The 24,377-nt window shown below is 43.0% G+C and overlaps 1 protein-coding gene across 6 annotated transcripts in view; it reads left to right on the plus strand.

Annotated features, from left to right (window-relative positions):
* Positions 1 to 24,377, plus strand: part of macf1a (microtubule actin crosslinking factor 1a) — a 315,238-nt gene that overhangs the window by 87,690 nt on the left and 203,171 nt on the right. For 5 of the 6 annotated variants that reach the window (XM_036145777.1, XM_036145778.1, XM_036145779.1 and 2 more), the window contains one exon: positions 22,962 to 23,023. In XM_036145777.1, coding sequence (XP_036001670.1) covers positions 22,962 to 23,023 — 62 coding nt within the window. Of the gene's footprint in view, positions 1 to 19,052; positions 19,135 to 22,961; positions 23,024 to 24,377 lie in introns of those variants that run through there. The other variant, XM_036145781.1, reaches the window with a different exon arrangement.

The following is a 24,377-nucleotide window of genomic DNA, read 5'->3' on the forward strand; positions in this document are numbered from 1 at the left end:
ATTTTCCACATATGATAAAGGGAGAATTAAAGTATCTGATCTTCACTTTCAGTCAAATTCTTTCCATAGTTGGCTGCTAGTTCCTCTATGACAGCCTATATACATGTCCACTAATGTAGAGTCTTTAATTATAACATTTAATTCTAATTCCCATTTTTTTCCTTAATGTGGTTTGTGTTTCTGTAACGTGTTATTTACCTTTAATATGGATTAGAAATGTGTTTTGTTGGGAAATGCTTCCCTATAACATGATGAAGTACTCTTCTATTTAATTTGGTTTTTTTATGACTAAATCTTTCTTTATAGTGATATAATGTCTTATCTGATGGTGTCTATATTCATCTTTCTGAGCTGGTTTCCTCTCTGAGGTCGTTGTTCATAACCGTTTGGTCCAGAGCTGCAAACTCAAAGCAACATTGATGTTGCAGATTATTTCACCAGCAGAACCCGGGTCGGGTTTTCAGACCCGCTTTGTTCTGATCCGTGAAGCCTCGCCCTGTGAAAGTCTTCTTTGTTTTTCTGAGCTTTTATTTCTCTGTTTTTCCACAGATAAAAAGTTAATTTTACGGGCGAGAACAATGCACCCGAGTTTAGAACCTTGATGAAGCCCTTTCTGCTCCGAGGCTTGAATCCCCCGCTGAACGGCGCCGTATCGACCCGTAAAGGTCACGGCGCCGTAGAGGAGGACTGAAAATGTCACAGCACATTGTTTAGTTTCCTGCAACAGAACCAGTCGTCATTCAGGCCCATCTCCAGATCTCAGAACCAGACCAGGAGGATCCATTTATCAGCTTAATAACCCGGGAGTTAATGAGACGTAGGAGCCGGCTCGGCTGATTGCGTTCTGGTTCTGGTCGGTAAATTCTTCTCTCTTCCATCGTCAGTTTGCGTACGGTGACCGGGTCAGAACCCGTTCCTTTAGTTCCCAAACCGCGGTTCTTTTGATTCGATTCTGCTTCATCAGCAGGTAGAAAAAGGTCCTGCTGATTTGTCCTGTTAGGAACCGCAGAGTGAAGGTCCGGTTGGGCCGAGCTCAGCTCCCAGGGCTGAACATCGGTGCGCCGCTGCAGAAATCTGTGATGCTCAGTAGGACCGGGCAGCGAGTCAAATTTCAAGAATCAATTCTTTTCGATCGGATCCAATCCCAAATTGGATCGCTGGTGATTAAAACATATTTTTAGCTGTTAACTGAATTTAATATAGTTATGCAACGTATTGATACTAGTATCAAATTAACATTTAACTGCAAAATTTATAAATTAATGATAGTTAATGGCGGCTGTAAGGACCAGACCTTCTCCCTGAATGATGAGACGATTGTTTTCACAAACTGAGGGGCAGAAAACAGAGACACCAGAAATATCTACAGCTGCTACTTCTTTTCACTTCAATTCAAAAATGCTTTATTAAACCAAAAGGGAAAATAAATTTGGGCATTAACCTGTGAGTTATTAAAAATATGACATTAAAATTCACCTCTGGGACTGGAGTGTGAAGAATTGTGTGACGCATGTTGCGTCCATACCTCCAACCACTAGGGGGAGCTTAGCTTTCGTCCCGCTGATGTCTCAGAGCAGAAGAAGAATTAATAAACAGACTAATGTCTGTGCAAGTAATGCCGGCTCACACAGTGAATTATTATCGTTTTAATCGATCTTTGGTTATATAATTCGATTTTAAGGAATTGGTGAAAATTGACTCATAATTGAAAAATCTATTTCTTTTTTTTTTTAGCACAGCCCTAATCCTCAGCTATAAATATAAAAACTTGGCTCAGAGTAGGGCTGTGCATAAAAATCGATATAAAGATTAATATCGATATTTTTAAAAACGATTTAATATCGATATTCTGGCTTTCAATATCGATATACCTCCCAACCTCTAGGGGGCGTTATTACAGCACAACCATTACAGTTCACAGCGAAGGAGAGCAAGTGAGACGAATTTCTGGAACGGCCGACAGGATTTTAGAAGCTCCTTTGTCCCTAAAATCAGATGTTTGGGCACATTTTTGGTTTCTGTGACACGTTAAATGCATTGAAGCAAATGCACTTTATTTTCCTGTTAATATGACTGTGATCAATAAATAGAACATAAACATAATATTTGGCTGATTTTGGTGATTGAATCACTGAACATTAATTCAAAGTAATAAATATCGATATTGGAATCACAGCAAGCTGAGCTATGTATCGAGAATCGTATCGTATCGTGAGCTGTGTATCGAGAATCGTATCGAATCGGCTCATCCTAGATGATACCCAGCCCTAGCTCAGAGGCCAGATCTTCACTCTCCTGCGTTGTTTCTGCAACAAATACCTAGAAGTTATCATCCCAACGCGCCCTGAGAATTTATGTCTTCTTTCTGCTACATCCATTATAACCAGGATAGAAAACCAGAGGAAGCAGAACATCCCTGTCAATCCTCCGGCTCTTTATCTCTGCACTTTGAGAATGATTGGCGTCTTTGCAGAACTATTGCTGCTCAGCTGTTTGTGTTTAAATTAACGTTTTCTGGGTCCTTTTATTTAAAAAGCCATAACCTTAATAAGGAAGTATGTCTTGATCATTTTATTAACCTTTATCTGGAACAGTTCAGTGAGGATTTTATTATAGAAGCCGAAAGCAGCAAAGAGTTGTTTTAATGTCTGTCCTGCTTTTTTTGATTCAACTTCTTTAAGGTTTTCTAAATCAATATCTGGTTGCTGAGAGGAAAATCTCTTTATTCTGATGCTCTGAAGCTCAACTATCTGCTGGTTTAGAAGTTTATTTCAAATCTTGGCAAAAAAAACAAAATCCCTGATCTTACGTTTTAACATTTATCATCAAATTATGAGCCGTTTAATTCAATGTATTTAAATTTTCCTGCTGTTGTCTGCAGCCTAAGCCCGCATCATGACCAGCCCACCTCCGTGCTTTAATGTCGGCGCGCCGTTCTTTTACTAACGTTCTGGGTTTTATTTGGACTCCACGACCAGAATGTCTGGTTGATATTTATGTTTGCGGTTGTTGCAAAGGTTTTCCTCCCACTCAACTGGGGTTTCACTTTCCTGTTTCTCTTTTTTTTTTAATGTATTTTGAGCTCAGCTTCTCTAGATTTGTGGGAAAACGGCTACTTAAATTAACTATTTCCTATCATTCCTTTAGTTAGTTTTCATTTTTCTACTTTGTTTTAACTGTCCAACCCAAAAAAGACTCGACAGAGTTTAGATTTAGGTCATTTCTCAGTTAACGTCTCGGTGTTTGCATGTTTTTTGGTATTTTGCGAGGTGGAAATCAGCTGCAGGAGGCTCGGGCTGCCTGTGATGTGCGGTCGCTCCTCCTCTGGGCTCCTGGTTGGTGGTCTCTGAATTTCCTCACAAATACACGCATACATCAGCTTCATCCACATGAGTAGCCGCTTTACTGACCGTAAAACATCCCCAAAGTGTTTGTGCGGACACGTGAGCTATCAGAGCCATAAAACCAGAAAAGAAAGTCCTCCATTAGTCAGAGGGAGTTTGTCTTTATGCTTTACAAGCTACTCGACTCGTTTAACGAGCCCTCTTCACCACAAAAAAAACTCAGGAACGCTTCAGACACAATTAAAGGCAGACCTGCTGATACAATAAGGAGAGCAGGGCTGTGAAAACGTAGAAATGTTGACATAGAGCCGCAGAAACGTTCCTATCTGAGACATACGACCTGCTTTTCTGCAGCTCCTTTGGCTAATTTGTAGCTCGGCGCATTAAACAGCGACGCTAAAGTCTTCAGTCCTGGTGAGCTGAAGCGTCACGTTTCACTTCTGTGAAACGCTTCCAAATAATAGTTTTAAAATGACAGAAACATATTTTTTTTCTTGAAGAACGAAGATGAGGAGGACGTCTTCTTAATGTCAGCAAGTTTAGCAATGTTTATGGATTTATATCTCATATTTATAGGTTTTTATGTTTTATTAGATCTCCGATTATTCTTTAATCGGAGATCTAAAGGTTGCGGGTGGGTTTAAGCGTTGGCGTCCTGGTCGTCAGGCGGCGCCCTGATGGACGGAGGCGGCGCCCTGTTGGATGGTGTCCATGGTGATGAGAACAGCTGGGGAGAAAATGAAGGCCCTGGTCTCCCTGGTTTTCTGCTTATTTGTGGACGGTCTTCTCATCCGTCGCCTCCTTTCATTCGCCCGTTTTTTGTCCGGGGCCTTTCCCATCCTCTGACCTCACGGTCCAAGTGTTTGTCTTCCCCGTCTTTGTCTCTGTCTCACGGTCGCGTCAATGTTACGCTGTCTCCCCCCCACCACACCTCCTCCGCTCCTCCATCTTTACTGCCGGCTCTTGACCTGCATGTCATTTAAAGCTGAACCAGATTTTTCCCGCTGTAAATGTTCCTGGATGCGTGGAAATCATTTCTCACATGAGCAGGAACTTCTCTGCTCCTCTACCGTATTTCTACCTCACCCCCATTCATTAACTTCTAATAATCAATGTTTTTCTACTGGTTAATGGTTTACTTACCTTCGTCTTTTCTTCCATTTTCCTCAGCTAGAATAAATTATCCTCTCTTCACTGCGTCTCTCCTCTCCTGCTCATTAGTGTGTGATTAACAAAAAGCTCTAAAACCAAAATAGTTTGGATGAAGCCTCTTTTATCTTCACAGGGTCATAAATCTAAATCGCTGTCGTCCTCCTTCCACAACAGTCTCTCCTCCTCCTTTTTCCCACCGTCTGTCTAAATAAGACTTCTCTGGGCTCTTCTCTTTAAGCTGTTCACACCGTTTTGCACTGACATTGTTTTCTGTAAGCATTTTTCTCTCTTTTGTGTAACACCTTTTTAATTAGACCTGCATGTTGTGTTGACCCAACATTGCTCATTTGTAAATGTCCAGTTTTTTATCAAGAAAATCAATGGTTTGCGTTTTTAAAGGTGCTGTTTGTAGATTAAAATACAAAATCAAGGGAGTTCATGATTTATGGTACCCTTTGACATTTTAATAAATCATTTAAGCATCATTGGAGCCAAGAAAAACTGTTGGTCAGTGCACAATGTGGGGTGAAGGGTATCGGTGTTAGTACAGTTACTACGTAGCTTAGCGTGTAGCATGAGCGTCCTGTGAGGAGTCGAAAGGCAGTGAAATGGTTGTTGAGATTTGAAAAAGTCATCGGATTTGGTTTCAAAACCAAACGCGACAGAAACGCCAAAGCAGTGGCATCAAAACGCAGCAATAAGTAAGTCTGACTCCTGCTGAATATCTACACGTAATCCCGCTACGTAATTAGCCTGAGCTAACCGCTAGCTGTTAGCAAACAGATACGACGTAGCTGCTGTTGTTCTCGCGTCACATGTGTTTGTGTGTTTGTTGTCGTACGAGCTGAAAGCAGAGGAGCATAAAGAAGCATCCACCCAGATGACTGAAAAACACAATTTATTTAGTACAAACATTTACGCATCGCCAAGTGGCAGCTAGCCCTCTGAAATTTACTTACCAAACGGAAACTTTACTCGCATTTAGCGTTTGGCTATGTTTTCCCACCGCCTGGGAAAACATACCTGTCACAAACGGCATTTGTGAACTTTAATAATTAAAACGGGGCAGCCCTGCAGCTTCTAGCTATTTTGGTCTGCAGAGAAACAACTTTGGTGCAACAGCGCCACCTGCTGGTCCTATTAACGTCTACTTAGCAGTATATTCAAAAGATGGTCAATGCAAATCCTTTATTTTAACTAGCACTGTCTCTGTGTTACTGTTTTAGTTTATACTGTGAACGTTTGATGCTGAGCTTTTATGGAGGAACCGCAGCGGCGATAATTAACGATAATTAACGTGTCGCTCCAGTAGGGCTGAACAATTATTCGCATTTTCAATATAATTGCGATTTAAAAAAAACGCAATTTCCAAATTGCAGAAGTCTGCAATTTTTGGCTATGTAACAATCAGAGAATTAGACACGTCCATTAGGTGTTGGTAAAATGTTTAAAGTGGGTTTGCCTCCACATGGAAGGGAAGACAGTTGCAGCAGTGAGATAATCTAATTGTATTACTTGTTTTAGAGTTTGTATAATCATGCATAGCATTAAGTACTGGTCAATCAGTTTAATACATAGACTTGCTTGTTGGTTGCACTTTATGTTCAACAAGGATTGATGTCCAATTAAATTAAAAGCTGTTCTCTTGAATAATATTCTGATCAATAGAAACATTAAAAGTTCTTGTTTAAAATAGTCCTTGTTTACAAACATCTTTATTTAGAGGCCATTTTTGTTGCTTGTGGTTAATGCAGGGAAAAGTCAAAATTGCAATTTTGGTTGAAATGAGTTTAGAGGCTGTGGGTCTTTTAGCAAATAATCCGCACGGCGAGGAAACAAATTGATTTGTTGTTTGTATATATTTAAAAACACATGATAAATTAAACTTGAAAAAAATCGCATTAAATCGCAATACTAAGAAAAAAAAATCGCAATTAGATTATTTTCCAAAATTGTTCAGCCCTACGCTCCAGTGGGTAAAAACCAGATGTCAGCAGGTGTCGCTGGGCTTCTTTATCCAGGGTGAAGGGAGCTTTAAATCCCCAGTGAAGGTTTTGCTCTTCCTCTTATCTTTACGAGGCGCCATGTTTTCTCACCGCAGCCTGACCAGAAATGTGTGTCAGCGGCGCTGCGTGACGAGATTAGCTTTTTATTTAGCTTTTATTGCTTTTATTTAGCTTTTATTGCTTTTATTTAGCTTTTATTGGCTCATTTATTTAGCCTGGCCATGTGACACTCGCACACAGCTGTGATCTTTTGGCTTTGGCCGCGCAGTTATTGCTCTAAAGGTCAGCGTCGCACATTCGGATGTTGCTGAACTCGATGGAGCCAATGAGGTGGAGAAGGGACCGTCCTGGTTTTGTGTCTAACCCAGGGGTGTCAAACTCGTTTTGGTTTAGGGGCCGCATTCAGCTTAATCTAATCTCAAGAGGGCCACACGAGTAAACTCATTGCAAGATTAAATAGAACTAATAAATGTGGACTTGTTGTTGATTTAAATTAATTTCACTTTTACACAATATATTATGAATAACCTCAGCGTTTTTAAGAAAAGTATGTGCAATTTCAACAATACTTTTACTCAGTTAAACATTTACTTGTGCATTATGCATAAGAACTGATCACAGTGATTATGCAATGTTGAAAAACATTTATTAAAATTTTTTGGAACTTGAAAACACTGTCCTGCATGACAAAATACATCAAACAGATAAAAATGAAGAAATGATTAAAATTTTTCCACACCTGAATCTTAATCTGCTAACTAAAACACAGCGCCCCTCGTGGACAATATAGGAACTGCACATTTTCAATTAAACGAAGTACATGTTTTTTTCAATAATTGTTTTATCATTCTCTTCCTTTTATCTCCTCTTTCTTTCACCTTTTGTTTTTTTCTTCTTGTTCTTCCTTTCCTCTCCTATTTTCCAATTGTAGTGTCCATATCATTTGAGATATTCCCCGCATGAATCATAATAAAACTATTCACATTCATAAATCAAGCGGAGCACTATGGCAAAACCAGTACTGCTCCACTTGTGAAAGTCAAATCTGATGAGATCTTTTTGGCATTAAGACAACAATTATTATTGCCACATTGCCAGACAGGACACTGGATAAAAAATAATTTATTTATTTGGTTTTTTTTAATAATGATAATGCAGTTAGCCACATGGCCGGACTAAATTGTTCGGCGGGCTGGATCCGGCCCGCGGGCCGTATGTTTGACACCCCTGATCTAAGCATTAACAAAGTAAAGAAAAGTGCTGTGTAAATGATGTTATTTGTGAAGTTTAAGCAGTGAGGAGGGGGCAGCTCTGCTCTCTGTGCTGATTTGGTCTATTTTTGGTGCGTGAGCGCGGACTGGGTGAAGCAGAATAGCTGCTGGCCTCTGCAGTCTTCCCTCGTTATCATGCAGGGTGAGTGAGAGGACACAGAGGTAATTGGGCTTTGTTTCCTGAAAACACTCGGCTCTGTTTGTAGGCCCTGACACTCGTCTTGTCTCGTGTTAACCAGCAGCGGTTGACGTTATTGTGGACGTTCTGACTCTCAGAGCATTGAACCTTTTCTGTTTGTTTTCCTGGAAACGTTCATCGCCTGTCGTTTCCTGGAGCAAAAACCAGAGACCTTTACAACACCGTAGCGTCTGTCTTCAGGTGGGTCAGTTTCCCACTTCTCATCACCTGTTCTGTTCTGTTTGGGTCTGCGCGGATCCTCCCGTCAGCTCCTGGTAATCCGTTCTGTTCGTCTGGCCAGACTCGTCCTTCCTCGTCTCCACCGCCGTCTTTTAATCTCTTAATGGCATCTGGTGGTGTCACTGCCAGCCCGTCTGTCTGCGAGCTGCTGCCTGCTCCTTATAGTACCTGTCAGAAACACACTCACCTGTCCGTAGGTGAGCTGGACCTGTGTCTTCATCTTAAAGGAAAAGTGTCACCTTTTTGGTAAAGTGAACTTTAAGGTTATTTTCCCACATGATTTAAAAGTGACATGTCCAAAGTGCGGCCCGAGGGCCATTTGTGGCCCCTGGACTGACTTTGATTGCCTCCCCCAACTGCATTTCAAGAAAGATTTAGTCTACTGCTAAGATTTGGCTGATGGAGATGGAAATGTTTTATTTTTATTAGGGTAAAATGAATACAGACAGGTTAAGATCTTAGAACAGAGAACGCTGGGTACAACACAATGTATTCATCTTTCAATAACCACACTTTTTACATTATATTTAATTTCATAGTAAATACGACCAGATCTGTCTGTCTGAGGACTTTAACTCAGATGCAAACTTTGGTGCATTTTTTTTTTTTTCAAAACATTTCTCAAAACGAGCTAAACGCAGCAAGATTTTAGCTAGTTTTGACCAAAAATAATTCAGTTTTTGTTTTTTTATCAATTGAGTCTAATATAATTTGCTTTTCATAAAGCAAATGTGCAGTGATTTAACATCGTTTTCCTTCAGAAAATCTGACTAATTTGTTTTAATTAAAATTACCATATAAAAACTTCACAACATGATTTTTGGGTTATATTTCATTGTTGTTATTTTTTGGCCCTTCGAGTACTTTTGACTTGAGAATTTCGGCAAAAAGTTTGCACAGCCCTGTAGGTGCAGCTAATCAAAGCGTTTAATGAGCGTCATCAGGTGGATAAATCACTGATGTGCATCTAGATGATCTTATAATCATCAGGTTTTTGACGTTTACCCCTAACTTTGCCTCTTTTTGTTCATTGTCTCAGTTTAGTCTCAATTGTTCCCCATTTTTTAATTTTTTGTTTTTGTTTTCTTTTGTTGGATTTGGGAAAAAGTTGCAGCAAAGTTTCCTTTTCCTGGAACCAAGCCTGAGATGAAGCTGCGCTTTGTGCTGAGTAAGATGTCAGCGAGTCAACGCTGCAGCAGAGCGGTGGCGACATTAACCTGGTCCCACTCCGCCCCCTACAGGCAACGCTTAAAACTGCAACACCAAGCTCTGCCTTCTGAGCAACAACTAACTCTCCCAGGTGCCTCAGAGACAGTCATTTCAGTCATTTCGTGCAACATCTGCAGCCTTTTGAAAGATTTGGCCCCAGAATGGCGGGCCAGGACTCTGGGGGGGGGGGCTCAGTTTCCATGCAGGAAGCGTTTCGCCCCACATGTCACCCGTCTGGGCGGCCGGAGGTCAGGCAGCTGCCAGGAAACTGTGTGAAGTGACTGGAGCTGGTTTTATTCTTGTATTTATACCAATAATTCATTCTGGCTGGTTTTAAACGTCAGGCGTTTCTGTTTTGATGCTCTAACACAATTAACGGCTGAATATGTGAGTAATTTGTTAAATTAAATAAAAAAGCTGTCTGGTTAAAGAGATTTCTCCTCATTTGGTAACAAGTTGAAGCTAAAATGTCTGTTTTTTTTACTTGGAAACATAATATATTGAGTAAACTTTTTATGCCGTGATTCAAAGCGTGATCACACGTCAGAAAGCTTCGTGCATCTTTTCATCTTCCTCGTTAAATGAACCAATTTGATCGTTTGAATTGTGTTGATTAAAGATTAATAACTCCTGTTTCCGGCTCTTCTGAGCCGTCCTTGAACGCCTCGTTTCCCAGAGCAGCAGAGGAGGACAGGGCTGTAATTTATGTCTGAGTGATGTAAGCGTGGACGGCCAAGGTTACAGGACACCTCTTCCTCTTCCTCATCCTGCTGCTCTTCCTCCCCCCTGTTCCCTCCTGCAGCGTAAAACCACGTTTATCTTTAACACGAGGAACTGAGTCGCCTCCAGGCTGGAAACTGCTCTGAAAGCCAGACGTCAGCGCCGCGTGTCGAGGCGTCAGACGCTCCTCTCTGCTGCAGCACGCCGACATTTACGGCCCCCGCCTGCAAAACGAGCAGAGAAATTTAGTTTGCAGCGTTTTTTATCGTCACGAGGCGGACGAGCCGAGCGTTTGTGTGAGATGTGCGACGTCTGGCTGACCTTGCTGGGTGAAATGTTGCTGACTGGCTGGGGTGGTGGGGGGGGGGGGGGTGGAGACGAGGCGTTGAAGCCTTGACATGAGAGCGAGATATTCTGGTGATATCAGGCGTTCAGGGAAATAATGGGCCGTCGGATAAAAAGACGTCGCTTAAGACAACAGATCTTTACTATAACACTTCTCCTGATTCACCCCATCTTCATCCCTCCATCATTCATTCATCCCTCCATCATTCATCCCTCCATCATTCATTCATCCCTCCATCTCTTGTCCGGCTTCATCCCGCCGCGTTTGCAGAGCTGCACGATTTGCAGACGCAGCTTTTTCTGCAGACATGACCTCTGACCTCTACCTTTAGGTCCGCCGAAGCAGCATGAAGGCGTCCACCGCAAAAACTGAACTAAAAATAAGCTTAGATTTTCTTAAAATCAGTGTGTTTGTCCTTGATTTGCGCTGGTAAATAAGATGATCTGCCAATGGAATAAGATTTTTGCACTTAAAATAGGAACAACTCATCTCCATCGTCTTATTTCAAGTGCAGTTTATCTAATTATCCTATTTTAGGGGTCAAAATACTCATTCCATTGGCAGATCATCTTATTTCTCTGCTCAAATCAAGGACAAATACACACATTTCAAGAAATTTTCACTTATTTTTAGTTCCCTTTTTGCAGTGTCTGTTCTGCTCCGGTGGAAAGAAACAATAAATCGACCAGTTTTATGTGAACTTATGAGGAGTTTTCAGGGTAAATTGTCTCTATGAAACATGAAGAGAAGCAGAAATAATAATATTTCCAGTTTTAAAGCCTAACAACATGAATGAGCTGAAGGTTGGTCCATTAATCCTGTTTCTGCAGACAGATCTGTGTCGCTGCTGTGAAGGCCTTGGTCTCTGCTGCCCCTTAGTGGCGGCAGCTGGAACTGATGTGGTTTGTGTGATTTACCACGTTATTGTTGTTTTTGTGGGTTTTCTTCAGATGAGCGTAAACCGCTGCAGACCGAGACAAACAGGAAGTGGTTTATACGGCTTCTGATCTGCTGCAGCAGAGAAAAGCGTCTCCTCTGTGGTTCTGCTCGCCACCATCGGCTGCAGGATTCATCCTTTTCTTTTTATCACGACAACCTGAGGAAGTAAAAATAAGGAATGAAAGGGTTTTTGTTTGACTTCACCTCTGTGTTTTTAACAGAAATCACGCAGAGACGATTTTAGTTTCTCCCTGCTGTCTCCTAACGTCTGAATCACTGAATGCGGCTGGTTTTACAGATTTATACGCTTCTTAGAAATAAATGATCAAGCAGACACCATAACTCTGGGTTTTACACAGAGACCCAGCTGCACTAACGGCCTCAGTAACCATCAGGCTATTTTTTTCTTCTATTCTGCTTTGTGAATCGTGCAGAAATAAACATTCTTGGTGAAAACTTCCCTTCCTGTCCGCTCATGTGGAGTTTAGATGCTGCAGCGTCACATTTATGAGGACTGGAGCTTTTTCTTGTTGCTTGTTCTCCAGGAGGTTCTCACCAGAGACTCCAGCTACGATCCAGCAGCGTTAACGAGTCTCTAAATGCTGATGTCCGTCTCTTCTCACTGCAAAAACAGAACTAAAAATCAGTCAAATTTTTTATGAATTGAGTGTTTGTCCTTGATTTGAGCAGGTAAATGAGATTATCTGCCAGTGGAATGAGTATTTTGACCCCTAAAATAAGATAATTAGATATTCTGCCCTCTAAATAAGATGATGAGGATGAATTGTTCCTATTTTAAGTGCAAAAATCTCATTCCACTGGCAAATCATTTTATTTACCTGCTCAAATAAAGGACAAATACTCATATAAAGAAGATATGACATATTTTTAGTTTTGCAGTGTCTGTGTGCCGTCCGGTGGGCTCTGACCGCATGTTGTTTATCTATCAGAGCTTTTTTCTGCTTTCCCTTCTGCACCAACATCCAATTAAACTGGATCTAAATGTTCAAACAAAGCACTAAAATCATTTTTTTAATGTTTTCAAACAATATTAGGTTACTGTAGCTTGAAAACGTTGCTTTAAAGATTCTACACATAGTTTCGGATACTTTATTATACCCTTTTTGACAGAATGGTTGGTAAAAATACAGCAAATCTCGTTAGTCCTGATTGCAAAATCATCAGGAAACCGACTTTATTGCACATTCTGATAATCAAACTGCAAAAAGAGAACGAAAAGTTAGTAAAATCTTCTTGAAATGAGTGTTTGTCCTTGATTTGAGCTGGTAAATAAGATTTGCCAATGATATACCTTTATTTATAAAGCGCCTTAAAACAGCCAACAGCTGAAACAAAGTGCTGTACATCACTACAAGCAAAAACACATCAATTAAAGAACTAAGATAAAAAGATAATGAATGAATGAAACAATGAATGAGTATTTTGACCCCTTAAATAAGATATTTAGATATACTGCACCTGAAATAATATCTTGGAGATGAGATGTTCCTATTTTAAATGCAAAAATATGTATCCATTGGCAGATAATTTTGTTTATCTGCTCATATAAAGGACAAATAGACTAATTTCAAGAAGATTTTAGTTCCTATTTTGCAGTGCAGAAGCCTGGAACCGTCAGATAACCGATCTGAGCTCAGTTTGAACTATTGGGTCGCTGCTTGTTCAGAAAATTACCTGATCTGTCGCCCACATCCCAGGTGTGCTTGTTTAGGAGGAAGACAAAGGTGGATTCTGGGTAATGTAGTTCTGCTGGCGTGAGCTGAGCCCGAAGGATGGAAAGCAGCCGCAGACCTCTCTACCATGACCTCATGGTGTTTAATTATGGCGATCAGAAAATGACAAACAGGAAGGAAACTCTTTATCTGGCTCATAATTCCTTTATTAGATCTCGGGTGAAAAACGTCTCATGAAAACGACGATAAATAAAAGTGGATCTGCAGCTCGATGCTGAGCAGGGCTGATGGTTTCCAGATTTATCTCGCCTCTGCTCTGTTTTTTTGTTTTGTCTGGCGGTTGCTAGGACAAAAAAAAATGAACACACACACACACAGAGACACACACAGACACACACACACACAGAGACACACACACACACCATTCCCCGCGAGGTGACAGCAGCTGGAGGTCCTCCGCCGTCCGGCCTGAGTCACGCTGAATCACCGCGTCCTGCAGAACGCACGGAGCATCCGAACCCACCGCCGCCGTCTGCAGAGGCGGTCAGAGATAGGTGCTGATAGGAACTACAGACAGGATGCATCACTCCCTCATAGCAACGCAGGTAAACACCGACCTGCTTCCCCCCCGCGCTCTGATAACTCAGGCTTCCTCTGACGGTAACGGCTCCAGTCCGGCCGCCTGCCTCAGCGGATCGGAATGCCCCGCCGGATTGTTGTGCCAGATAGACGCTGGTTTGGGGGGGGGACTCAGGAGCTGACAGAGATGCTGAAGAGGAGGAGGAGGAGGAGGAAGAGGAGGAGCTGCACCAGCTTGAGCTTCCCTTGATGGAAGAGCAGCAGTTTAGTCCCGATCCGAGCGCTGACATGGACTTCCTGTCGGATCCTGCGGTCCTGACGCCCGTCCTGGTGGTGGCCGTTCACGTCATCACCGCCGCCGGGTTCTGGTTCTGCTGCCGGCGCCGGACCGTCACAAAGGAGCTGGGTAAAGTCCAAACTCTGCGATTTACGGCGTGTTTCCCCCTGAAAGCGGCCGCTGGCTCCGCGTGCTTCCTGTTCAGGCTCCGCCCCTCAGCTTTAAATCAGCTCTAGTTTTTTATTTTTATCAGGTGTCTACGGGCCGGTCAGCGCCGTCCGTTCTGCTGCTGTTTAGTTTGGACCTGCCGGTTCTTCTTCTCCTTTTATGGGTCTGCGCTGCAGGATCTCCAGCTTTCGCTGCTGCAGGAGAAATGCTTCGGCGGCGCGTCATCCGTGTTTATTAATCCACGCTCTGGATGCTTAAAGTTCTCACCGTTTAACCCTAGAGACCCGGATCCGTTGTGTTTCAAGTCTGTGGCGTCGGAACCGGTTCTAACGTGGACCGAGCCACGATTTAGCAGCTTGTTAGACAAAATGCAAGAACAGCTGGAGACACTGAGTCACAGTTTGGGTCAGAGGAGGAGTTTGGGTCTGGAAAATGGGACAGAATCTGTCCTGGTGCAGGAACTGGATCAGCGAGGGACACCAGAGGTTCTACGACGGAGCGGATCGATGATTTGGATCAGAAATGAGGGCGGCGGATGCCTGAGGGACAGGAGGAGGGATGTAATCAGAGAGAGAGACGCGTTGGCAGAGAAGAGAGGAGGAAATGAGGCCAGAGAGGCTGAGAGGACGGATCCACTCCTGAGCGGTACCACCACACTGCAAAAACTGATCTAAAAATAAGTAAAATGTTCTTAAAGTTAGTGTATTTATCCTTGATTTGGGCAGGTAAATAAGATTATCTGCCAATGGAATAAGTATTTTGACCCCTAAAATAAGATAATTAGACATCCTGCACTTGAAATAAGATGATGGAGATGAATTGTTCCTATTTTAAGTGCAAAATTCTTATTCCATTGGCATATAGTCTTATTTACATGCTCTAATCAAGGACAAATACACTCATTTTAAAAACATTTTACTTATTTCTAGTTCTGTTTTTGCAGTGCAGCACCGGCTCGGTCCGCTCCGGTGCGGCACGCGGCTGATTAGCATGTCAACACGCGTGGTTTACAGGAGCTGCTCGGCTGAAACGTCCAGAACCGGTCTGGGTCCGATCCGTGGCAGTAAGGAGGAACGACAGGGTGAATCTGGACTTTATCCCGGACTCGGTCCATTTTCCCGTCCAGCCACACGCCTCCAGGTTCTGCAGGTTTCACAGTAAAACTCTGAATGTGGTGGAAACTTCATCCGGGGGAGGGTTTGTGGAACTCCACTGCTCCATTTCCAGCCCGTGTTCAGCCAATCAGCAGTGGCCGTATCTGGGCCAATCAGCATCTCCGTAGACACCTTACAGGTGAAGCTGTGTGTTTCTCCCTGAATATTTACACGGCTGCACATATTTCAGGTTAATTTAAAGCAGCTCATGCTTTAATGAAGCATCCGTGGTTTTTATGCTGCTGATTAGGGCTGAACGATTATTCAGTAACAATATTTATAAATCGATAGACGTACATAGATGATAGAAAAAAAGGGTCAATAAAAAGTTTAATAGAATAACAGTTTTCCTTCCTTATGCACTCTTGCCATTTAGGTTGTTATTACAGTCCTTACATCCTCCCAGCCAATCACAACACAGACCCAGGAACCAAGCTCCGCCCCCTTTAGAGTTCAGAGAGCACACGTAATTTTTTTATTTTTTTAAAACTTGCAGTTTTGGTAAAAAGTTGGTTGGATAAAGGGTTGAGTTTGAATTCAGTGTTTGTGTCTATCTAGAAATAAGTCATGAAGCAACAGAATAAAATTTTGTACACTGCAAAAATGGAATAAAAATAAGTAAAATGTTCTTAAAGTTAGTGTATTTGTCCTTGATTTGAGCAGGTAAATAAGATGATCTGCCAGTGGAATGAGATGTTTGCACTTAAAATAGGAACAACTCATCTCCATCATCTTATTTCAAGTGAAGGATGTCTAATTATCTTATTTTAGGGGTCAAAATAGTCACTCCATTGGCAGATAATCTTATTTACCTGCTTAAATCAAGGACAAATACACTAACTTTAAGAACATTTTACTTATTTTTAGTTCCGTTTTTGCAGTGTATGTTTTGAATTTATTTATCGATATCGATCAATATGATTTATATTTTGATATGCTTTTTATATATATATTCTTGAACATATGGGTCACATTGACCCATATGTTCTGTCTGCTGAAGTTCTGCAGACGTGTGGAAACGTTTCTGTTTCAGAGGCGGCGCCGCGTCCGTTCCTGACGGTTGCAGATTCGCTCGTTGGGTTTGGTCCTCTGCGTTCTGGATGAGCTGCAGCTGCCGGCTGGGGGGGGGGGGGGGGGGGGATTCTGGTCTTATTTTTTACTCATCACAGGAAGTGAAACCCGAGACGCAGGTTGGCCAAGCGTGTCGGGGCGCTGAGCGTTCAGCGCCGGGGGACCGTGAGGCGGCGAAAGGTTCACGACCAAGTTCTGCTCTGAGCGTCGGGCAACGGGCCGACTCAGCACGTTTTAACCCATTAAAGTGTTCCTCCTGCTTGGAAGGACCCCGTAGTAGCAAGTATTTGTCACTAAACCTAAGAGCACGCTGTTAATTTTTCTAAAGCTTTTCTGATTTAATTTAATTAAACGCTATAAAAGGATATAAAACAACATTTATAGCGTTTTTTGGGGCTTTCCTGCTTTGAGAGATCAGAATTAAATATGTTTGGAGCAAAAACAGATAATTTCTCCACTTTAAGGGAGCAATTTCTTTCTTTAATAGGAGAGTTTGTTATTTGAAAACAAAAATAATTGATTTTAGCATCTCATAGTACCGGTTAGCAAGCTTAACTCTGAGATCATAACAAAGATGTCAAACATTTCTGAACTCTGCATCTTCCACGATGGACACACTGCAAAAACAGACCTAAAAATTAGTAAAATGTTCTTAAAAATGTGTGTTTTTGTCCTAGATATTAGCAGGTAAATAAGATTATCTGCCAATGGAATGAGTATTTTGACCCCTAAAATAAGATAATTAGACATCCTGCACTTGAAATGAATGATGGGGATGAGTTGTTCCTATTATAAGTGCAAAAAATCTTATTCCATTGGCAGATAATCTTATTTACCTGCTCAAATCAAGGGCAGAAACACTAATTTCAAGAAGATTCTACTTACTTTTAGTTCTGTTTTTGCAGTGCAAATATTAGAACCTATTTAAAAAAAAGCAGCTCTATTGCCCAGCCTTCCTGTTATCAGCTGGAAGTCTCGCTCTCTCTCGCTTTAGAGCCGCTGGAGGCGTGGCCTGACCCGTAGAGCTCAGGTAAAGGTGGATCCGCCGGGTAAAGGTGAGAGGAGGACGGATCAGGAGGGACTTGGGACGGTAAACTGAACCGAGGTTGTCTTTGTTTGTTGAACTTTCAAATAGTGGCAACAAAGACAAAGAGTTCCTGGACTCTGCGGACCTTGAGGAGATAAATTCAGGAGGATTTGCTCCACGCTGAGTAATGTTTGTCGTAACGTGTTCCTGAGGGAGCGATGAAGGCCGGTCGCTCTGCCACGACTTCTTTAGATGATCTGCGCTGATCTCCAGCCTGTGGATCAGGAGGAAGTTTCATTTTTAGTTTTATTGTTATATGCCATAAGAGGGAAGGAGGCGCCAGCATCGGATCGTCACCGGAGGGGGAGGGGGGGGGGGGTAAATCCTGGAGAACCAGCTGGTCTGCTTTGGAGCAGCAGAAAGAAAGTGAAACATCCAGAGGATTTCACTTTCTCTTTGCTCCTGGTTGTCCCGTCCAGCAGCGGGGAAACGTCCCTCCCACTCAGAGACGTGAGCCAATCACAGGCAGAGGAGGCGCGGCGGGAGAGGAATCCGAGGAGCGATTAGAGGCGATAAGTTAGAAGGAGGGGAGAGAGAGAAAGAGGGGATGAGCGAGTGCCGGGGTATTAGAGACGTATTTTTAGTCTGGACGGGTCCTGGGAGACGGAGTGGCAGCAGAACCAGGTGGAGAAAGGAAAGGATGGAGGAGGAGGAGTGAAGGAGGAAGAGGAGGAGGAGGAGGAGGAGTGAAAGTGAAGGAGGAAGAGGAGGAGAGTGTCTGACCCGCTCAGGTGTTTGTGGACCCGGCCGAGCAAATCCCACCTGTCCCTGTTGACCCGGCAGAACCGGACCAGGAGCATTCTGGGAGCTCTTTGCTCTCCCTGAGCCCCCCCCCCCCCCCACCCCCCCAACGAGCCTCTCCTCTCCTCCTGCTCCGAGTTGATTGAATCAGCCCGGGTCTCAGTCCAGCCGGTTCCTCCGCATGAGGTTAAAGTCCAGCTCAGATTACCGGCTTTTTCCTCTGGCCTCCCTCAGAAAGACGCTGGCAGACCCCCCCACCCCCCCCCCCCCCCCCCCCCATCAGGAGGACAAACGGAGAGAGGAACTCTGGGAAGGAGGAGACGGAAAGCGGAGGAAACGGACTTATCTGAGCTGTCATTAGGAGGAGTTAGTCTTGTCGCCTCAGAGCGAGGAAGCCGTGCTCGCAGCCTTCAGGCGATCTGAGGAGGATTACATCATCAGTTTCTCTGGTTCTACCCCCCCGACACGAAAACGAGAATTTCCAGAGGAAGAGTCAAAGGAGATCCGGACGACGAGCGGTGAAGCAGAAGGCTGGGCCCTGAGGAGGCGTCAGCAGGAGAAACTGAGAACAAGTGTCAGGGGGAAGTAGCGCTGCTGCTGCTGCTGCGGGGGGGGGGAGGAAGGGGGGGAGGAGCTCCTGCTCCCTCTGACTCTCTGACTCTCTGACTCTCTCTGACACACGTGGGACAGCAACTGCTGCCGGAGACGCCGCCGGGACAGAAATACAGACGTGGAGGCCGGCTGACAGGGCAGCTGCTGCCGGCGTCCAGAGGAAGGAAGGAGGGAGGAGGAGGAGGTTCTACCTGCCGGCTGTCGGTCGCTCCTCGTCTGCTCTGATTATCCTGGATTATGCTGCGCCGCGCCGCCTGATCCCCCTACCCCCCCACCACCATGTGGCCCGACTACCGCAGCGAGAGCCACCTGAACGCTCACCTGTACTCGCTCATGTGCTGCTCAGGTCAGTGCGTCCTACCGCGGTTCTGGGGGTGTGTGTTGTTCTGGTTCCACAGCGTGGAGTGTGTGTTGCTCTGGTTCCACAGCGTGGAGTGTGTGTTGTTCTGGTTCCACAGCGTGGAGTGGGTGTTGTTCTGGTTCCACAGCGTGGAGTGGGTGTGTTCATGTCAACAAAGCTCTGCTGTGTGGATGAATGAGAGACTGTCACCCGTCTGCCTCAGTGCTGGCTGCAGAAACCTGCTGATCAGAGCTCCTTTTCAGATGCTTTAGAACCCTGATCAGATGCTTTAGAACCCTGATCAGAGGGTTAGAACTGTAATCAGAGGGTTTAGAACCCTGATCAGAGGGTTAGAACCCTGATCAGATGATTTAGAACCCTGATCAGAGGGTTTAGAACCCTGATCAGATGCTTTAGAACCCTGATCAGAGGGTTTAGAACCCTGATCAGATGCTTTAGAACCCTGATCAGATGGTTAGAACCCTGGTCAGAGGGTTAGAACCGTGGTCAGAGGATTAGAACTGTAATCAAATGCTTTAGAACCCTGAACAGATGCTTTAGAACCATGATCAGATGCTTTAGTACCCTGATCAGATGCTTTAGAACCATGATCAGATGCTTTAGAACCATGATCAGATGCTTTAGAAACCTGATCAGATGTTTTAGAACCCTGATCAGATGGTTAGAACTGTAATCAGAGGGTTTAGAACCCTGATCAGATGCTTTAGAACCCTGGTCAGAGGGTTAGAACTGTAATACAATGCTTTAGTACCCTGATCAGATGCTTTAGAACCATGATCAGATGGTTTACAATTGTAATCAGATTCTTTAGAATCAGATGCTTTGAACCCTGATTAGATGCTTTAGAACCCTGATTAGATGCTTTAGAACCAGATTCTTTAGAACCCCATCAGAACCTGGCAGCTGACTTGTTCCACACGTGAATCTGGAGGATTTGTTCCGGCTGAACCGACTCGGCCGGACCGGCAGGTTTGGGAATGAAGGCGTGTTGCAGAGCTGAGCTCATTTTGCAAGAGCATGTTGAAATATTTGTTCCTCCTCAGCTGGGGGGGGGGGGGGGGGCGTGTCGGTGTGTGCTCACACAGCGTGGGTCCGTTCTAGGTTCTGAAAGCGGTTCCAGCTTTCAGAACTCAAAGTCGTCGGCAGCGTTGTGCAAATATTTGTGACGTTTTCTTTTGGTGTGAAGGAGAAAAACTGAGATGTTTGAAGCAGGAAGTGATACGCAGCACGCTGCTCTCTGATTGGCTGGAGGTAAATCTGCTCAAATGACTGGAGGAGGAAAAAACTCATCTGCAGGGCTGGATCTTTATTATTTAATCTCATCACTTCTGCTCCTCTTCATCGTCTTTATGAAGTTATGTTTGAAGGACGGGGAAGTGGAGGCTGGCCGTGTTGGATGGGAGGAAAGCTGCTAACACAGCGGTGGCCCGGCGTCAGCCTCTATTCCTGGCTCTGCTGCCTCACTCCTCTGGCCTCCGTCTGGGTGGAGGCCGGGGGACGCGGTGAACCGTAGAACAAAAAGAGCTGAAAAATTAAACTTAACGAGGAAAGAAGAAGCTGTGATTTCTGATTATTGAGGCTGACGTAACTCCAATAAATAAAACACGTGAGGCCCAAAAGGTCCCGTCTGGACACGGTTCAGTAAAAGTTAGGGTTTCCTTTTCCCAAAAATGGATAAATGTGGAACATTAACTGCCCTGAAAACATCACGCCCGGCATTTATAGGCGTTAGGTTAAAAAGCAGCTGAAGTGTGAAGATGAAATGTAATAAAAACCTTCAGGAAATCCTGGAGAACCGTTAATTCAGCAGAACGTCTGGCCGATTGGGAGGAGACACGCTAACGCTTCAGGTCTGCACCAAGACAACAAGTCTGATCTATGACACAAGCAGCATAGATTAAGATTTATGTCTTAAAGGTGAAATAAACTCAAATAAAGAACCTGAACCAAAGTGTCAACAAGCTGAAAAGAGGCTCGACTTTTCTTTGCTTTGCTCGTGATTAACTGCTGCTTGTTCTTTATAGCTGTTCAGTTTCGGCTTTGAACAGCAGGAAGTAAAATAATATTTATGTTTCTGCAGTAAATCTTCTTCCTGGGTTTTTTTTTTGTTTGAGGTGGAGGTGAGAAGCAAACGTCCTGTTTAGTAACATTCACTCCCTAAAACTGAAAAACCTGAATGAAATGAGACGCTTTTCTTCACTGCATGCAGCACCTGCAGGAATTTGGTCTCGTTTTCACAGTGACACCCTGAATATTCAATTAATTTTATTTATATGGTTCCTATTCGTCTCAAGTCTCTTTCCAAAGTCATCCTCCATCAGATCCTCCAGGTTGGTGAGAAAGTTTCCTCTCTAAGGAAACCCAGCAGGTTGCATCAAGTCTCTCCAAGCAGCATTCACTCCTCCTGAAAGAGCGTAGAGCCACAGTGGACAGTCGTCTGCATTGTTGATGGCTTTGCAGCAATCCCTCATACTGAGCATGCATGAAGCGACAGTGGAGAGGAAAACTCCCCTTTAACAGGGAGGAGAACCTCCAGCAGAACCAGAACCAGGCTCAGTGTGAACGCTCATCTGCCTCCACCCACTGGGGCTTAGAGAAGACAGAGCAGAGACACAGAAAGCACAGAAGCTCACATTGACCCAGGAGTACTTTCTATGTTAGAGAAGACAGAGCAGAGACACAGAAAGCTCAGAAGCTCACATTGACCCAGGAGTACTTTCTATGTTAGATGGTAATAGAGGATGATCTGCCTCCCCTGATGATGTCACAGCTAACAGAACACCAGACCAGGTGTACCTTCTATGAAGAGAAGAATGACAGAACAAAAAGTTAAAAGCTGAAATAACAACAAACAATTCAGATTGGAGAGCAGTAGGAGAACTCAGCAGAGTGAGAGAAATAGACCCTGATGTCCTCCAGCAGCCTAAGCCTATAGCAGCATCACTCCTCATCTACCTGTAGTAAACTTGTAGAAAGCTCTGGTCAAGTACCGCTGCTCGACCACAAGAAAGGGTTTTATTTTCATTAACATTATCTTCATTAGCTTATAAAGCTAATAAAGCTAATGAGTGAATTCTAAATCAGTGAAAGCAGGTAGACGATGATGAGTACTGGAAAAACGGACGCTCCATGAAGGCGCCTTCAATTTAGCCCCGCCCCCGACGGCAAAACAGCGCCAGCTTGTAGTGACAACGAAAACATCTCATGCATAAAATGAGAATATCATCATAGTTTTTTTGTTTTTTTTACTTTCTAACAATGTTTGACTATTCAATGTTTGATTTAACGATGCCAAATCTCTTTTTCGATGTCACATGGTAGCTGTCACTGTTTTAGCTCCATACCCGGTCGTCATCTGAATAGCATGACAGGAGGCGGGACTTTGTTCACACGGTGGATATGATTGGATCTGGAGAGATTGTAGGTCGGTGCCATTGGTCGAAAGAAGAGCAACTGGTGGCCATTTTTGGCTCGAGGGTGTGAAGAAGTTTTATTTTGTTTTCAAATGTTGACGTTCTGAAAATGGCTCGTGAGATTCTGGCCCTCCAGGGGCTTCAGTTGCCATGGAAACTTCTCAATCATCTGGATGTCAAACGTTGGGTACCGAACAGTCGATCACTTTATTTTAATCAGACTGAGGGAAACGACCTCAGTGGACATATAAACGTGGTTGATGGTGTTAATGAGGTTAATAGACGTCATGTTGGTGTTTGTCTGTAAACCCGTCACCATATTTCTAACGCCTAACTGCATTCATCCTGAGCTTGATTACGTAATTAACCCCAATCCTTCCTGTCCGTCCCTCTCCTCAGATGAGCGGGACCGGGTGCAGAAGAAAACCTTCACAAAGTGGGTCAACAAACATCTCATTAAGGTACGTTACCTGGAGATCAGCTGATCTCAGTGTTTTTATTCCTGATTTTATTTTCCTCCTGCAGCGTTGGAACCGAACCAGTTTCTAATTAACTTTTTTATCTGGGTATCTTTTTACCACATGCTGTAATGGGCCTGTTCTAGTCATTTATCAGTACATAAGGTCTTATTTTTATGACACTCATATCTCCGCTTCAGCTTTATCTTTGTTTTGACAAAGTTTAAATCCCCTAGATTGTCCACTTGAGATTAAATTTAAATGCTGTTGGAAGTAGAGCTGCTGTTTCTCCGCATCAAGAGGAGTCAGTTTGAGGTGACTCTGATGAGAAAACGATATAACCCCCCCCCCGCCCCCCCCCAATTAAGATGGTCATCCAGTTAGCAAAACAATTAGCAAACTGTATTGCCATAAGGCAAATAAATCAATAATAATAATACTACAAATAATAATAATGCATATGTGCCAAATGCTTTTAAGTTTTGGACCTAAAATGATTTATGCATCCCTTTCCTACAAAAAATCTGAGAATTCTGTTTAATTAAAATGTTGCATGATCATATTTTGTGGAACAGATAAAAGAAATAATTAAAATTTATGTTTTTTGGCCCACATATACTTTTAACTTGACAATTTTGGCACATGTATGGAGTGAATTTTGTTCCATTATTGTTGCAAAGAAAATGTTTTGTAAATGAAAATTTGTAACAAAAAAAAATACAGACAGACTAAAAAAACTGCAATCCAGAAATTAAACTTTGAAAAACATCTTAATCAAAAAAAGGTTTTTGGGAGTAACTTTTGTTTTCTCAGATAAATATTTTCTATATTAAAAAATCTGTTTTTATTCTTTTATTTTTTCACATTTTTTTTCACATATTTTCAAGTTTCTGTTTCAGATTGAGTTTTACAAATTGCATTGTTTTGAAATTGCGTTTTCCAGATAACTTTCTCTTCACTTCTCTCTCTTGACGCACTTTGACCAATAAAAACGTTGCTAACGTCCGTGCGTGACCAATAGAAATGCATCTTTGCTCCTCTCTCCAGAGGAAAGCCGGCCCCTAGAAGTGAAGAGAACGTGATCTGGAAAAACGCAAAAAGAAAGCAATTCATAAAACTCAATCTGAAAAAGAGAAATTTGAAAAAATAAAATTTGAAAAAATTAAAACTCAAAAATTGTTTCAAAAAATGTTATCTCGAAATCTGAGAAAACAGCAAAGTTTCTCTCAAAGTTTAATTTCTGGATTGAATTTTTTAAGCAAATTAACATACAAAAAATGTGTTTTCTATTTCAAATTTCCATTTACAGAACTCTCTGCTTGCAACAATAATGAGACTAAATTCACTCCATAGGCAA

This window comes from Fundulus heteroclitus, chromosome 13 (genome assembly GCF_011125445.2).
Source record: "Fundulus heteroclitus isolate FHET01 chromosome 13, MU-UCD_Fhet_4.1, whole genome shotgun sequence".
Classification (NCBI taxonomy): Eukaryota; Metazoa; Chordata; class Actinopteri; order Cyprinodontiformes; family Fundulidae; genus Fundulus; species Fundulus heteroclitus.